Source organism: Lemur catta, chromosome 24, assembly GCF_020740605.2.
Source record: "Lemur catta isolate mLemCat1 chromosome 24, mLemCat1.pri, whole genome shotgun sequence".
Classification (NCBI taxonomy): Eukaryota; Metazoa; Chordata; class Mammalia; order Primates; family Lemuridae; genus Lemur; species Lemur catta.
The window spans coordinates 4,751,265-4,767,025 of record NC_059151.1 but is presented as its reverse complement, the minus strand read 5'-3'; the positions used below and the strand labels follow the sequence as shown (position 1 = coordinate 4,767,025).

Sequence of the window (15,761 nt, the reverse complement as noted above, 5' to 3'; positions counted from 1 at the left end):
ATTTCAAGGTAAAAACTTTTATTCGGAGAAATACATATAACTGTTAAATATATTCTAAAATCCCAGACTATTCTCTTCTAAAGCAATACAATTTTAATGATCTTAATTCTAACTATAATTTAGTCTTCTAGCATTTTCCAGATAAGGACAATATAAGTTACATATGAAATGACTCGATGCTGATCTGTAGAAATATCAGTACAGATGAGGTTTGCAAGTCTGAATAGGTTCAGATTCGGTTGATTCTGGTTGGTAAGTGACGAGATAGAGAAATATTAGAGTCTTTTATTTACTGTGGCTCTTGATAATGCTAGTAGCCAAAGAGAAGTTTGCTACCAAACCATCAATTTTAGTTGATGATTTCTAGAGCTTGATAATACTTCCTGTTTTATAAAACAAAGCACTAGATGTTACACAGTTGTGCTCAGTCGAGAATAATTTCAATTTGCCTTTATTGCATTTATTTTCAAAAGCAATAACTTGGTAGCAAGCATCATGAAAACGTAAGTGATTATGATATAAAGCTATTTGCCATCAAGAATATCAAGAGAATCAAATTACCTGGTATCTTGTACCTTCAGAACACCTGGCTTCTTCTGTAGGATTAGCAATCTCTGGGCATTTTTCCTGAAATTTAAAGTTGGGTAGAGTTGCCAATGGCCAATCAGCACGGGCTCACTGAGCCCTGGCAAACAATTTGTCACAAGTGTCCACAGATAACCACAGGGGGCAAAGTAATTTTAATCTAAAAATGTTTTTGTGGTGGCAAGCTGCTATCAAATGTTCCAGAAAGTGGGATAAACAGAAAATATAAATACCTCCAGTTGGGACATCATGTTGTCAGGTAATTAGAATTGATTTCGGAACTGTTAATTAGGACTGACTGAACACCTAACAAGTCAGTAAGTGGAAAATACTTTGCTAGCTTTTTTATGTAGAATGTTGATCATCTCCATTTTGTCTGAATGAAATTCAGCAACCTTGAGCAGAAATGTTTTTCATGTCTATGGTATGACGGGCATTGGGGAACCAGCAGTGAGCAAAACGGACAGAAAAAATCCCTGTCTTCATGGAGCTTGGAACCCACTAGAGGGGATGGACGTGAAACAAGGTAAATGAGGAAAATGCATTTTATTAGACAGAGACATAGGCTAAGTCTGAGGGGGAAAAGGATTGTAGTGAGGGGGAATAACACACATGGGGGGCAGGACCCTGGGTTCAAATTTTAGGTAGAGGGAAGGCATCACTGAGAAATTGACTTTTGAGAGAAGACCTTGCTATGGTTTGAATGCATGTGTCCCTCCAAAATCCCCATGCTAGAAACTGAACCCCAGTGTGGTACTCTTAAGACACAGGGACTTTGGGAAGTGATTGAGCCACCAGGGCAGAGCCCTCATGAATGGGATTAGTGACCTTATAAAAGGGCCAGAGGGACGTAGCTAGGACCTATTCACCCTCTGCTTTCCTGCCATGTGAGGACACAGCATTCGTCCCCTCCGGAGGACACAGTGACAAGGTGCCACCTTGGAAGCAGAGATAGCCAGCCGTCACCAGACACCGCGATTGAACTTACTGGCACCTTGATCTGGAACTTTCCAGCCTCCAGAACCATGAGGAATAAATTTCTGTTCTTTACAGATTACCCATTCTGTTGTATTCTGTTACCCAGCGTGAACAGAACAAGACAGAAGTTTAGTGCGCATGAAAAAGAGTTCTCCCTCATTTAAGTGATGGGAACGTATCTAATTGTGATCTAGAAAAACCGGTGTTCTAGAGAAAATTCATAGAATTTTCAGAGGAGAAAAACTGACTTAGCTCTAGTTCTACCAAGGAGTGAAGTGGCAGTAGCTAAATATACATGCTCCCAAAGCTAAAATGAATTCAAAGCTAAATAAAAAAAAAAAATTCAACTTGAGTTTTAAATTTAGAACCTACAATTGACAAAAGCCAAAAAAAAAAAAAAAAAAAAGCGAGAGCCTGTTCTGGCTGGAAGGTTGCAGAGAAGAAATTCTGGGAAAAAAGATTAGAAGAGTGATCATTGCAAAAGTTATATAGAGATTTTACTTTTACCTTCTTGAAATTTGCTCCCCTGTGTTGAGCTTGAGCTATTACTTTGCTATACATGTTTTAAAACTTAGTACGGTAGGAGATCTTTTTCCCCTCTGCCATCTTGGTCCTCATTCTTACACTATCAAGATAACACATTTCTCTGCTGTCATTTTAGACAGTTAGAGGTGAACTTATACCATGCATTTTCTCCATAAGTTCTAACTAACTGAAATTACTCTCTATTTTCTCATTTACATACACAACATATAAATAGTATTTCTCCTCTGGAATCAGAGGGAAAAAAATCTCTAAAGTGTTGTGAATAGAACAGAAGGGCCCTTGTCCTGCGATCTCCTCTTTATCATACAAATGCTTAGATTTGTCAAGGCTTCAGGAATTTTACAGAAGTATTTATTTCCCATTAATCTCCAGAAGAGAGTGTGTTGGTAGTCTTGCCCTGTTTTTAGCAGAAGAAAATGTTTTGGTTTTCAATATGTTCATTCATGAGGATACTCATTCCTCATCATGAGCATACTCATTCCTCATCATGAGCTATTTGCCCCAAGCTAGAAAAAGGTCCCTTTTTCTCACAACCAACTTTCCCATGTTCCCAAAATTACTTTTATTTTTAATTATTATTATTTTGTCTCTCAGTGTTTGGGAATTTCAACAGAAGTCCATAAAAATGTCAGCCAGATACAGGACCATGGAGGGTCATGGAATGGCATGAAGCTGGCTGTGTTCATTTCTCTGGGCTATTTGTTTACCCATTCAGCTATTACCAGCAAGAGGAGACATGTCAATATAATTTGCTTTTATTTTTATATTAGGAAGATGTCTTATTACGCCTTAAAATATAACTCAGAGGATGTAGTTAAAATATAATTATAATGATACCAACCCTTTCCTTTGGGACTTGGTGACATTGCTGGAAGTGACTGCGAAACTTCGTTGTGTCACCTCAAGGGGAAAACATCTCTCACTCTGAAAATAGTCCTTTTCAAAGGTTGCCGTTTTGTTTTTCAGGATCAAGAATCTCCTCCTTAGGGGCCTGAACATGAGGACATTTACCAGCTAGTTATTCATTGTATTGGGCATGTATTAATATTTTTCACCAAATTAGGTCATATTTAGTCTCCTCAGTTTTTAGTTTTTAACTTCGTGTTTATCTGTATGGCATTATCATTTTATTTTAGCTCTTCTTGCGTGACTTTCTTCATTCTGACAAACCCGGATTTTCTCTATGCTGGTTAGTTCCTGTACTAGTTATCTGTTGCTGTGTAACACACCATTTCAAAATGTAGTAGTTTGAAATCCTAATTTATTATTTTCTCTCAGGGTTCTCTGTGTTGACTTTCTGTGGCTCAGTTTCATGGTTCTCACTTGGGATTTGTCATATGACACCAATTAGAATGGGGGGGTGCAGGAATCATTGAGAAACTTGACTTGCTCATTCAGTGGTTCCGGGTAGCCTCTCCACGTGACCTCTCTCCAGCGGAACAGGCTGCTCTTCCCAAATGGTGACTCAGGACTTGAAATACTCGATGGGCTAAAAACAAGTTACTCAAAACTAGCTAATCCTAGCACGCTGGGAGGCCAAGGCAGGAGGATTGCTCAAGCTCAGGAGTTCGAGACCAGCCTGAGCAAGAGCAAGACCCTGTCTCTACTAAAAATAGGAAGAAATTATCTGGCCAACTAAAAATATATATAGAAAAATTAGCCGGGCATGGTGGCGCATGCCTGTAGTCCCAGCTACTCGGGAGGCTGAGGCAGGAGGATCGCTTGAGCCCAGGAGTTTGAGGTTGCTGTGAGCTAGGCTGATGCCACGGCACTCTAGCCCAGGCAATAGAGTGACACTCTGTCTCAAAACAATAGCAACAACAAAAAAGCTATATAGCAAGCCTGGTAAGTCAGCTGACTGGGCTTCCTACTGGCTTAAAAGTGTGAAATAGAACATCCACCGAAAAGATGCTGAGACTAAGGACTGAGTAATGAGTGAAAGTTCTACCGTCAAGAAGGAAATCCACTTCAACACAGACAGGACAGGCTTCGCAGGGGATGAGACTCCGGGAAGGAAAATGGGGATGAGTTTTTTTTAAAGCCAAAACTCACAGTCTCTGTCTCATTCTAGAAAAAGACAGTTCCGGATGTTGGTAATTGGCAGGCAGGATCTGATCTGATTGATTAGAGATTGCGTAAGGGCTGAGTTGGCCATTGTGGTTGCTTTGGTCAGCAGTGGTGAGCTGCAAGGGTGAGGGGGACCCTGTGGGGTCATGGTGGCCAGCTGCCAGCTCTCTGTGTATGACGGGTCCCCTGCAGGAATACAGTGCTCATTGCACTTCTCTGTGTGAGCCACCCCTGACAGGATTATGATGTCTAGTTACCCCCTCTTTCTCTTTGTAAGGGTCACCCTTGCAGAATGACGGGGCCTTGGGGTCGCTTTCTGTAGGAGCCAGATGGTACAGCCATCAGCAGCCCAGGTGGCTGCATTACGGTTAATAAGGGTCATCCGGGATTTTAATTTCATCTCCACAAAACAACAATGACAAAAACAGCACATAAAAATTTTATCTATGTCCTTGTCTTAATCTTATTTCGAAAATCTTTTAAAAGGCCTTCAAAAGATGTAAATCCAAACTATATATACCTCAGGTTTTATTTTGCGAGGGACGTCAATTGAGTTGCTCTCCATAACACCATTATTCAAGCCTGTCTAGCTTCAGGGCTTATGCGCTTTGCACAATGCCAGGCTGCCTATACAGAAAGATGCAGAGAAAATATGAGAAGATCCTGAGCCAGGCATGGTAGCTCACACCTGTAAACCTAGCACTTTGGGAGGCCAAGGTGGGAGGATCACTTGAGCTCAGGAGTTCAAGACCAACCTGAGCAAGAGTGAGACCCTGTCTCTACTAAAAATAGAAAAAAAATAAGCCATGCTTGGTGGAGCTTGCTTGTAGTTCCAGCTTCTCAGGAGGCTGAGGCAGAAGGATCACTTGAACCCAGGAGTTTGAGGTTGCTGTGAGCCGGGCTGATGCCACGGCACTCACTCTAGCCCGGGCAACAGAACGAGATTCTGTCTCAAAAAAAAAAAAAAAAGGGAAGATCTTGGATTTGAAAATATTCTTTAGGGTTCGAGTCATAAAACATGGCTCGTTCTAAGGGAATTTGTGATATAGGACAAAGCTTGTTTTTCAGCAATGTTCCCATCGTTAGCAATTTCCTGCCCATCCATTTCTGATGAATTGACAGGAATGAATATTGCCTAACGCTAAAGATGCCAGGTCCCAAAGCCAGTCTGCCTTTGTTCCAACCCCAGCTCTAGTTCTTTGATAGCTGTGCCCCCCAATCCCTCCATCAATACAGGTGAGGATGTTAATCATACCTACCTGATAGAGTTTTGCGAGGATTAAATGAGTTAATAATAAAGGACATCATTGGGATAATTGGGAAAATTTGACTACAGAGTGTATATTTGTTTTCTTTTTATTTATTTATTTATTTATTAAAATGGGATTGTATATTTGAAAATATTATTGTATCTATTTAGATTTTTTGAGAATAGTAACAGTATTATGGCTTTGTAGGAGAATTTTTTGTTCTTGTACTAAATGGTGAAGCATCATGATGTCATGATGTCTACAACCTCCTCTTCACTGCTTTGGCAAAGGAGCCTATATTAATGTTTACGAGGGGAGGGACACAGAAATAGAAGATAACCTAAAAATGGCAAACCTATAACCACTGGGGAATCTAGGTGAAAGGAATGATCCCTGTGCTCATTTACTAATCTTCTAAGTTTTCTGCAGCCTTGATATTTTTCAAAATGAAAAGTTGGGGACAGTGAGTATCATGATGCATGTCATGCCATACACCTGGTAGCTATCAGACTAGACGGGGTCCTCATTTTCTTTTCTTTTTTCTTTTTTGAGACAGAGTCTCACTCTGTCACCCTGGCTAGAGTGCCGTGGTGTCAGCCTAGCTCACAGCAACCTCAAACTCCTGGGCTCAAGCGATCCTTCTGCCTCAGCCTCCCGAGTAGCTGGGACTACAAGCATGCGCCACCATGCCTGGCTAATTTTTCTATATATATATTTAGCTGTCTGTATAATTTCTTTCATGTTTTAGTAGAGACGGAGTCTCGCTCTTGCTCAGGCTGGTCTTGAACTCCTGAGCTCAAACAATCCACCCGCCTCGGCCTCCCAGAGTGCTAGGATTACAGGCGTGAGTCACCGCGCCCGGCCTGGGGTCTTCATTTTCATATGCTCAGTGTCTAAACATGGTCCGGTTCTGTCGTGGATGTTCAGTGCATCTTGTCAATGAATAAATAAAAACGTGAATGCATGTTTGCTCTTCCTGCTCCTTCCCACGGTCTACTTTCCTTCCTTACCTTTGAAATTACTTCATGACATTTGAAATTGCTTTCAGGTTTACATAACAGGTATAAATTGCTGTTAAGACTTTGTGTATCCGCTTGTAGCTCTGACTTGGGTGGAGCAAAGGCAATGTATGTATCCTAAACATTTGTACCCCTGTAATATTCTGAAACAAAAAATATAAAAAAATAAATAAAAATAAAAAGGCCAAAAATAAAAACTTTATGTATCAACCCTCTTTTGTGTGTGTGTATATTTATGTGTAGAAGAGTTTTTCTACCCCATTCTGCCTCCTGCCTCACCTAAAATCAAATAGGAGTGGGGTTTCCAGAAAAAACACAGGACACCCAGTTAAAGCTGAATATCAGATAAATAGTGAGTCATTTAATTAGTATAAGTATGTCCCAAATATTTCCCAGAGGCCAAATATTGCATGGGGCATACTTATACTAAAAATTATTCATTGTTTGTCTGAAATTCAAATTTAACAGGCATTCTATATGTATATTTGTTACATCTGGCAGCTCTAATAAAAGCCATTCATTCCCCTGATATCTACGGCTGAGTCTGCCTGAAGCACGGTTGTGTCGATTCATCCAAGAGAAAATATTAAAGTTCCTCTGAGTCTTTAACCATAGTGGAAATAAGCTTTTCTCCTTCAGCCAAATTGTCTCCCATCTGTTTCACCTTTTTCCATTCCAAAACCCTTACTTTTCTCCCTTCATTATAACACCTTTGAAGGATTGCATTTTTATTTCTGATAAAACTCATAGATAGAGTATACATACGGCTCACATAAAAACACATGAGGATGATTGTTACATCTAATATACAGTGTTGAATAGGTAGTGCGATTAAGAAACTACACATTTATTGTACACAGTGTCATTCATGTCAATGAATTTCTTCTTAGAAGCAGTTCTCGCACAGAGAGTATGTTTTTGCAGTTAGCAATAGTGCCAACGTTACGAATGCTATTTATAGAGCTCAACCTCGAAACGGCCCATAGAATTCTATCTCAGGGATGGGTGTGCCACTTGATAAATGGCCCTGATTTACAAGGACCTTTGCATAACATACCAGGGAAAAGCAGCAAGAAGCCCATGGCTTGCAGAAGCAATTGCAGAAAGTCACCGTGGAACGGTAGGTAGTACCCTCCCCATTGTAGGATGCGCATCTGTCGTCTTGCACCTTCCTGAGTTGAACTTGGAAACGGTAGCCGGATGCAACGCCAGAAGGGCTGCATTCACCCCGGGCCCTCACTGGTGGTAGTAGTAATCCCGACCCTCGTAGCCGTCGTAGCCCTGCCCTTTGAAGTAGTTGTACTCATCCTCGTAGGCTCTGTAATTGTCGCCACGAGGCTCCCCGTTCTCACTGTCATAGACTTCGTACCCGTTGTCATACTCGCTGGTGCCTGTCTGTTCGTAGTCACCCTCGTAGGCAGCAGTGGTGGTTTTCCCAAATGGTGGGGGGCTGGTCCCATAGACCCCCGGTGGTGGGGTTGTGGGCTGAAACCCACCGTATGGAGAGGTGGCAGTTCCTTCTGCGCTGGCTCCGGTGACACTTTCTTCTCCGTCGTCACCACCACTGCTGCCATTGCCACCCTCCGTCTCTGTGCTGTTGGAGCTGGTGCCATTAATGCCTTGCTCGTTTTCATCCACCTCTGCTTCGTTTTCTTCGTTTTCTTCCTCTTCCTCCTCCTCCTCCTCCTCTTCTTCTTCTTCATCACTTTCCTCCTTTTTTGTAGCTTTGCTTCTCATAGCCCCAGCCTGGAAAGAAAAGTTTGGAAGAACACAGATCTGGGTATGAAAAAATGTAAAACTTAAAGTCATCGCTCCATCCAACACAGCCTGGTTCTAGGTGTCGTTTTTGAACTGAAGTCCATTTAACTCACAGAAGGATCGGTGAGGGCTTTGAACCTTCGGAATAAGTACCTTGGTCATGGGTTTTGATGGGGAAAATGTGCTCGATAAACCTTTTCGGGGGCAGATTCTTTCTATAGATTTGCTACTCACTTTCTCTGTCTTGGTCTTCCCCGGAATACAACGGTATCTCTTAGGGCCTTTTGTCTACTCTTGGGTGACCTTAGTCTTCTGCTACAATGTAAAAAGTCAGTGTAATGACATGGGAAGAGCCTTCTCTTATTTGTAAATAGTGATATTGTATTTACTCTCATGTTTTCAATGCATTAATTTGAAGACATTATAAAATATTATGTATATAGTGTTGGGATAACCTTAGACTTCAGTAAAGAAGGGAAAACAGATTTAACCCACCATTGTATGCACGGTAATAGTTCCATTTTGGAGGAATAATTCCATCATTACCTTCTTGGGCAGCTGGATTGCAGCCAACCCCGTTCCAGGTGTGACCTCTCCGTAGTCAGGTGTTATAGCAGAAACTGTGGTGTTGTCAGCCTCAGAGTCTTCATCTTCATTTTCATCAGAATTTTCGTTGTTTTCTTCTTCATTTGAAGCCTCCTGGTGAAAATGTCCGTAGCAAGAACAATTAGTTTAGCTGGAAGACAGCTCAAGAGTTGTCGGAGTTGTGAAGCATTTGTTGGAAGTTTGTTATCTGGAAAAACTTTGTATTTCTCAGCTGGCTCATACCCCACAGTTGACAGTTCTGCCTCCCCTGATGCATATTTGCGCCTCTCACTTCTAAGAACTCAACTCAAAGTTATTTAATCCTACTCACCACACTATAGCATGTGTTAGATATCTCTGCTTTCTATTTTAGCAGCTCAGAACATTTTTGTTTCAGGCATTTGACACACAATCAATTTTTTTTGTACCAAGACAAAACTAAACGCTGCAAGAAATTCTTAGTGATATGTTATGTTATTGCATGAAGATGTTTAAAACAATTAATGCTCTTCAAATGATTGCTTATTATAATCTTGAACACTCCATTCTTTTATTTTTATTCCATGTTGTTAGGCAATGGTTTGTTAATCGAGCTAATCTCTTAATGTAATTCATAGCTAATAATAAATGTCAGGATTTCATATATGTAGAATGGTATTTACTTTAAACAAGTACTGAGAAATTAAATTCATTTCAGTATATATATTCTTTAAAGAGATTGTGATATTAGGATAACTTTAAGACTTCAAAACAAAAAAAGAAAACCTAGACTTAGCCTGCCTTATCCTTAAAACAAAGTGACTAAAGCAGAATTTGTTTCATCAAATTTGTAAATTCTGCTGTTTCATTTAACCTGAATTGCTAACAAAATTTTGGGGAAGAAATTGGGAAAAAAGAAGTTTCAGAATGTCTTCAGGATGGAAGACTCCCAGTTTTATTCATCCACTTTTCCATGATCATTTTTAATGAATGATCTTTGGAGTGTTTATTCCTCTGATGTTTCAAAATCAAACCAACAAATATTCACTGGACACCATATATGTGTGAAAAATTATGCACAACAAATGAAGAACCACTATATGCAATATAATTGGGAGATCTAGTTGGCAAGGCAACTTTACAATCACTGTACAGCAAATAGCTATAGTTAAATGGATAAACCTAGCTTAGTTCTTGGGTAAGATTGCTATGTGGAACTCCAGGCAAAATTTCATGGGATTTAGTAGGTGGCATGCTTTTTTTACTGGTACTGGTTTGACATTCTTGTAAGGCCCTCCTTCAAGCTATTAGAATAAATTATGATACGGGAAATGTTACTTTTATGGTTAAAAAAAACCAACCCCCAAACCAATGATTTGTCAGCTTTTAAGTGACCACACCATTTTCTTTTCAGTATAGCTGCCATTTATACATGATCCATTTTTGACTGTCATTGTTCATTCATAAATAGCTTCTAAGAATACCTGAATTTAGAAGGTTCCCAACCAGCGGATAGCTATAATTGACTATCCAGGAAAACGCATACTAATTGGTATGTTTCCTTAGGCAAGAGTGTCAGCTATAAACATGTTAGCACAATTCCCAAGATATGTAGATGAATCTTAGCCATGAATTACACTAATTTGTAGAACTCTACAGGAAGATACTTATACGTCTTGAGTATTTTCAGTTCTGTAAAAACATGACTTTTGTTACTACACAAAAAGACATATGAAATTCCCATTAAAAAGAACAACTCTACTCTGTAGATTATAAAAGAGAGGTAAATCATAATACTACTGTAGAGAATATAAACCAGCTTTTACATATTACCCATTTAGTAAACTGGATTTTTTTTAAAGTTCAGTCCTTAAAACAAGTATTGCACTGAGTTTAGAATTACTATTTACTTGTCTTCTATCATCGTGTTCTATCTGCCTAAATATATAAATAATACTCTATGTTGCTTTTTATTGGATTTTATACTTCTTTCGCTTAAAACGGAGACATTTTTGTTTTTGTGCCCCACTTATAGGTAACTTTAACCCCAAACAGCAATAGTGTTTTAAACAGGTCATTTTAGTTGATTCTAACTTAAATAACATTTTACTTATCCAGAATAGAAGACTGTAGGCAGCTGGTGAGATGTTTGGTGAGTTCAGACTACAGTAGACTAGTTTCCTACTTGTTTTTTGTGCTGTCTGGTTTGTTATGAAAAGACTGCAGAATTCCTTACCTCTTCTTCCTCCTCCTCTTCTGAACTATCACCATCTTCATTTTCTTCAGATGAGTCACTACCGCCCTAAAAATAATAAATAGGTATACACATATATGCAACAGCAATTAAAATTTCCTGCTGGTTGAAATAAGATAAAATACATACAAATACTTCCCAACTTGATTGATTGATTTACTTAGAACAGGTCTGAGTATTAATGTTAGTATTACCAACTTGATTGACTTATGTACTTAGAACAGGTCTCAGGCTGCTTTGAGAAAGATAGGAAGAGATGGGCACATATGGAATGAAGTTAGAGAAGAAGTAGCATTTTACAATGATCAAGATATAAGTTGGGATACCTCATTTTCAACTCCCAAAGCATTGACAATATGTTGAAATGTTTTGTATGTAAAAGCTAGACCAATGAATCACAGACTTGTTTAACTCTGAAAGAACAAGGCAATTATCTGATCCAACCTTTTAATTTTATGGAGAATGAATCAGAAGTCCCCAAAAGCTGTGACTGTTCCAGCCAGTTCAAGGCAGACCTTGGGCTAAGACAGATCACGTTCTTTTCTTTTCTTTTTAAGACTTAAGTGAAATGAGATTCAGCTTACTATAAAATATACGTTGTTACTGGATGATTCTCTGAAATGATGAGCTCTCCTGGTGAATTTAAATTAAAATTTGATTTCAAGAAATTAAGTTTGCATATAATTTTTAGTATCTTTCAATCTAATTAAAGTTAATCCCCCAAATGAGGTTAATTTGTATATGTGAGACAAAGGTTATATATGAGAAAATGTATTCATTTAGGAGATTTTTGTAGAGTACCATGTTTCTCTAAAGAGCTCAGTATTGAATGAATTAATCCAAACATTCTGTCTATAAAAATACAATTATAAGTTAATGAGCTTTGCTATTTTTTGAAAGGAACTATAAATCTAAACATCTGCTGTCAGAGCCTTAATGGTGGGAGGGAGGACTCTTCCTCTCTCTCCCAGGGATAACTTCAGTTGAATTTTCTTTCCTTTTCTGCAACCACCCCTAATGATACCAGGTGTCCAAATGGATACGCAACTTAAGATTCTGCCATATTCTTCTTTGCAAATTTCAAATTTTAGCTTTGATTCTGATGACACAGTTAAGTATCTTGCATTTAGAAAATACAGCTGCAGAAAGACCTCTAACCTCTGGGTTACAAATGAGACGTGAGAAAACACTTCCGTCCCACTTCCATTCTGAGCTGTCCCTGCTGGCCTGATTTTTCAGGTGACCACGTCATTGACTCAGGGAAAGGGAATGCTTGTCCCCTTGAGCCAAGAATAACTTTGGGTGGAAAAGAGAATCATTAGACCTGTTCTTCCATTGCCATGACCTTAATGGCTGTGCCTTCCCTAACCCAGAGAGGGAATAAAGCAGGATATTATATTTGAACTCTTTCTATTTGTTAGTTAAATTAAATATAGAGGACAGTATATTTATGCAGTCAGAGCTGTTTTTCTCAGGGGGGTGTTTTAGTCATTTTACCTGCTTCTTCACCCTAGTTTTCTCCCTAACTCAGCCACAGCGGTCTTCAATTCGTGTCTGCAGTGAGAACAATTTAAAAGCTGTACAAAATGCCTTGAAGCCGTGGCATTTCCTTTCCCCCCCCTTTTTTTCATATATGCCTTATTACCAGTTTGTCGCTAAGTCCATCGGTTTCTTCATATAGATATATGAAAGACTTCTGAAATGGAAGACAATTCTGAAAACTCAAAACCCTTGTATTATAGCTGAGATGAGTCTGATAAAAGAAATATGAGATGAAGTTCTTGCTCCCTAAGAGTTGGTACACTAATAAAATATCATTTGAACCATAAAAAAAACACGTTCTCAATTAAAAAAGCTTAGGATGTTGAGCTTATTTATATTTTTGTTTCTAAGCCTAGCAGAGAGATAAGCTATAGTAGACTGCTGATAGCTCTGAAATCCATATAACATATTTCATACAAGTTGGTCTTGTAGAAGTGATTGTATATAAACACAGATTTGTTTGAATAAAACATGAATTTCAAAGCCAATACAGCTTAATGCATTTGGGGGTGACAATTTGGGCACTAAATACCTTACTTAATATACTCAAGAAAAATCAAACTTTGTAAAATAGGAGAATACATCATAAATACTAGGTCAGACAGTTTGATTTGGGAGGTACATTTTCCTGAATTTTATTTTAAAACAACTATCTCAAGCCAGGCACAGTGGCTCACTCCTGAAATCTTAGCACTTTGGGAGGCTGAGGCAGGAGGATTGCTTGGGGCCAAGAGTTTGAGGTTGCTGTGAGCTATGTTGACACCACTGTTCTCTGGCTGGGGCGACAGAGACCCTGTCTCAATAAAACAAAACAAAACAAAACAAAAACCAACTATCCTTACTTACTTGTTCTACATTAGTTGAGATGGGCCTATCTGTGTATAATCTGTGAAAAATTTGTATATTAAAAATCAACTTGGCCGGGCGAGGTGGCTCACGCCTGTAATCCTAGCACTCTGGGAGGCCAAGGTGGGAGGATCGCTTGAGGTCAGGAGTTCGAGACCAGCCTGGACAACAGTGAGACCCCCATCTCTACTAAAAAAATAGAAAGAAATTAGCTGAATAACTAAAAATATATAGAAAAAACTAGCGGGGCATGGTGGCACATGCCTGTAGTCCCAGCTACTCAGGAGGCTGAGGCAGGAGGATCGCTTGAGCTCAGGAGTTAGAGGTTGCTGTGAGCTAGGCTGACACCACAGCACTCTAGCCTGGGCAAGAGAGTAAGACTCTGTCTCAAAAAAAAAAAAAAAAAAAAAGATCAACTTGATCTATGAACTTTAGGTCTATCAATATTGAAAACTGTAACTTCTAATATTGTGTCAATATGAACATTTTAATTGGACTACACATCTACATCTGTAAAAATATCTAGATGGGAATGACTGTCTCTAAGTATCTGACATTTCAGAACAGTTGAGTTGGTCAGAAACTTGGGATTTATAATCATTTCCATTTAGCACAAAAAAGAGAGCAGAACAAACTTCCAAACGAGCACTGTTTATTTCTGGGCTGAGGTGAACCAGAGAATGAAAGACAATTCTGCAAACCCACAATTCTTGTATCATTCATGCTCATATTTCTGTGGCCACACAAATTCCCCATAATTAAGACGGTGCTAGAAATACTTTAAGATGATCATTTCCTACCATTGTATGAGTTGGAGCTGGGTTAGCCCAGCATATGGTGAGACCCACTGCCAAGCCACCGTGCTGAGGCATCGCTTTCAGCATCCCAACTGTGTCCCAGGAGTCCTGGGTCAAATGCTGCATAATTGGTGTCCTGAACCCAAGACTGTATAGTCCTAAAAACAGGGCCACTCTGGTCTGCTGTATATTTAACAACACCACGCCCTCCGGTTCTCAAAGGACTCTTCACAGGTAACTCAGTCAAAATGGAAACTCTTATTTTTAGTTTTAATTATTTTCCTTTTTTGTTTACAAATTTTAGGGGTGGTTTGTTTTTCTCACAAGCTTGTCAGTACACTTTGTGGATTTTTCTCTTTCCTTTGTAGTTCTTGGGCCACACTTCCATGATAATTATGCTCTAATGGATGACATTTTGCTCTAGTGACCCACACAGGTCAAAGGTTTAGAAAATCATCAGGAATTACCATTGATTATCAATGTTTTGGGTGTATTTTTAGTGGTCTCTGATGTTTATGAAGTCAATTTTTCTCCTACCAATTAGAAGACTCTGAAGTGTTGAATGTAAAACAGCTGTATGACAGTATTGAATCAACTGTAATATGACAATTAGTGACCCTATCACCGACTTAATTGTCAACAGCTGATAAAACTGCCCTCTTTTTGTCAGTAAGTTAGTTGAAACACTTGAACTCAATGTGCCAAGGTGTTTGTTTTTATTAGAGCATGCTGGACTGGACCCAGGTGATTTTACTCTGTGTAGATTTCTGCTTTAAAAGAGAACTTAGAAATAAACCTTTTTTTGTTATATGAAAAACAAACTTTTTTGTCGTAAGCAGTCTTCCTGGCTGAATTTCAGTAAAAGTTGTATTTAGTTGTTTGGTAGTTAAATTTGATCCCCTTTCCATTAAAATGGACATTAAACTGGAGGAAAGTTAATTTTTATACTCACCTGAACTGGAAATCGTTTCAGAGCAGGATAAAAGTAGGCATGCTTGTAAAGATAATATCGTGGTCTGTATTTAAAGACCTGCATAAACAAAATAATGATATGTCCATGTTTAATGTACAGTAAATCTAGAGTATGATCCGGTCAAGGAAGTATGCAAAAATCAATTACCCCATTTTCTTCAGAATCCTCTAGTTTGGCTCTTCGATGCAAATTTTTCATCTGTTTAAAAGAACATTTAACTATGATATAGCCTTTCTTTTACATAAAAAGGCAAAAATGGAAATAACTGTAGATTTTAAATAAAGAACTTACTGAGAAAGCACAGGCCATTCCCAAAATGCTGAGCAAAATGAAAGCAGTCTTCATTTTGGTGATTGCTTCTGGAATTAATGAGGTGGTAAGATTCGTAAATATTAAAACTAACAGCATAGCTCTTTTGCACATACTCAAAGATGAACTATTTAATTTGTTTTCATTTCTAATTATCATTTGGACTGCTTGAAACCAAATTTCTGTTTTTGTTTTCAAATTATTCCTTCCATTTAAGTAGTATAGCCTGACTTTATCATATGTTTGAATAATCCTGAATTCCATATTTTGTTT

The 15,761-nt window shown here is 38.7% G+C and overlaps 1 protein-coding gene across 1 annotated transcript; it reads right to left on the bottom strand.

Annotated features, from left to right (window-relative positions):
- Positions 1-7,681: 7,681 nt before the first annotated feature.
- LOC123627312 (integrin binding sialoprotein) lies at positions 7,682-15,524 on the bottom strand. The gene is made up of 6 exons (XM_045536798.1): positions 15,471-15,524; positions 15,327-15,377; positions 15,159-15,236; positions 11,004-11,069; positions 8,750-8,902; positions 7,682-8,191 (listed from the first exon to the last, which is right to left on the bottom strand). The coding sequence occupies exons 1-6, from the start codon at positions 15,522-15,524 to the stop codon at positions 7,682-7,684; spliced, it is 912 nt and encodes a 303-aa protein (XP_045392754.1).
- Between the last annotated feature and the right edge of the window lie 237 nt (positions 15,525-15,761).

What these genes read in the sequence shown, in the direction of transcription:
- LOC123627312 (XM_045536798.1), bottom strand. Translation starts at nt 15,524, where the DNA reads ATGAAGACTGCTTTCATTTTGCTCAGCATTTTGGGAATGGCCTGTGCT. An exon ending in GAATGGCCTGTGCTTTCTCA is followed by an intron (nt 15,378 to 15,470) that starts GTAAGTTCTTTA and finishes TCTTTTAAACAG; the next exon opens with ATGAAAAATTTGCATCGAAG. An exon ending in TGAAACGATTTCCAGTTCAG is followed by an intron (nt 11,070 to 15,158) that starts GTGAGTATAAAA and finishes TATTATTTTTAG; the next exon opens with GGCGGTAGTGACTCATCTGA.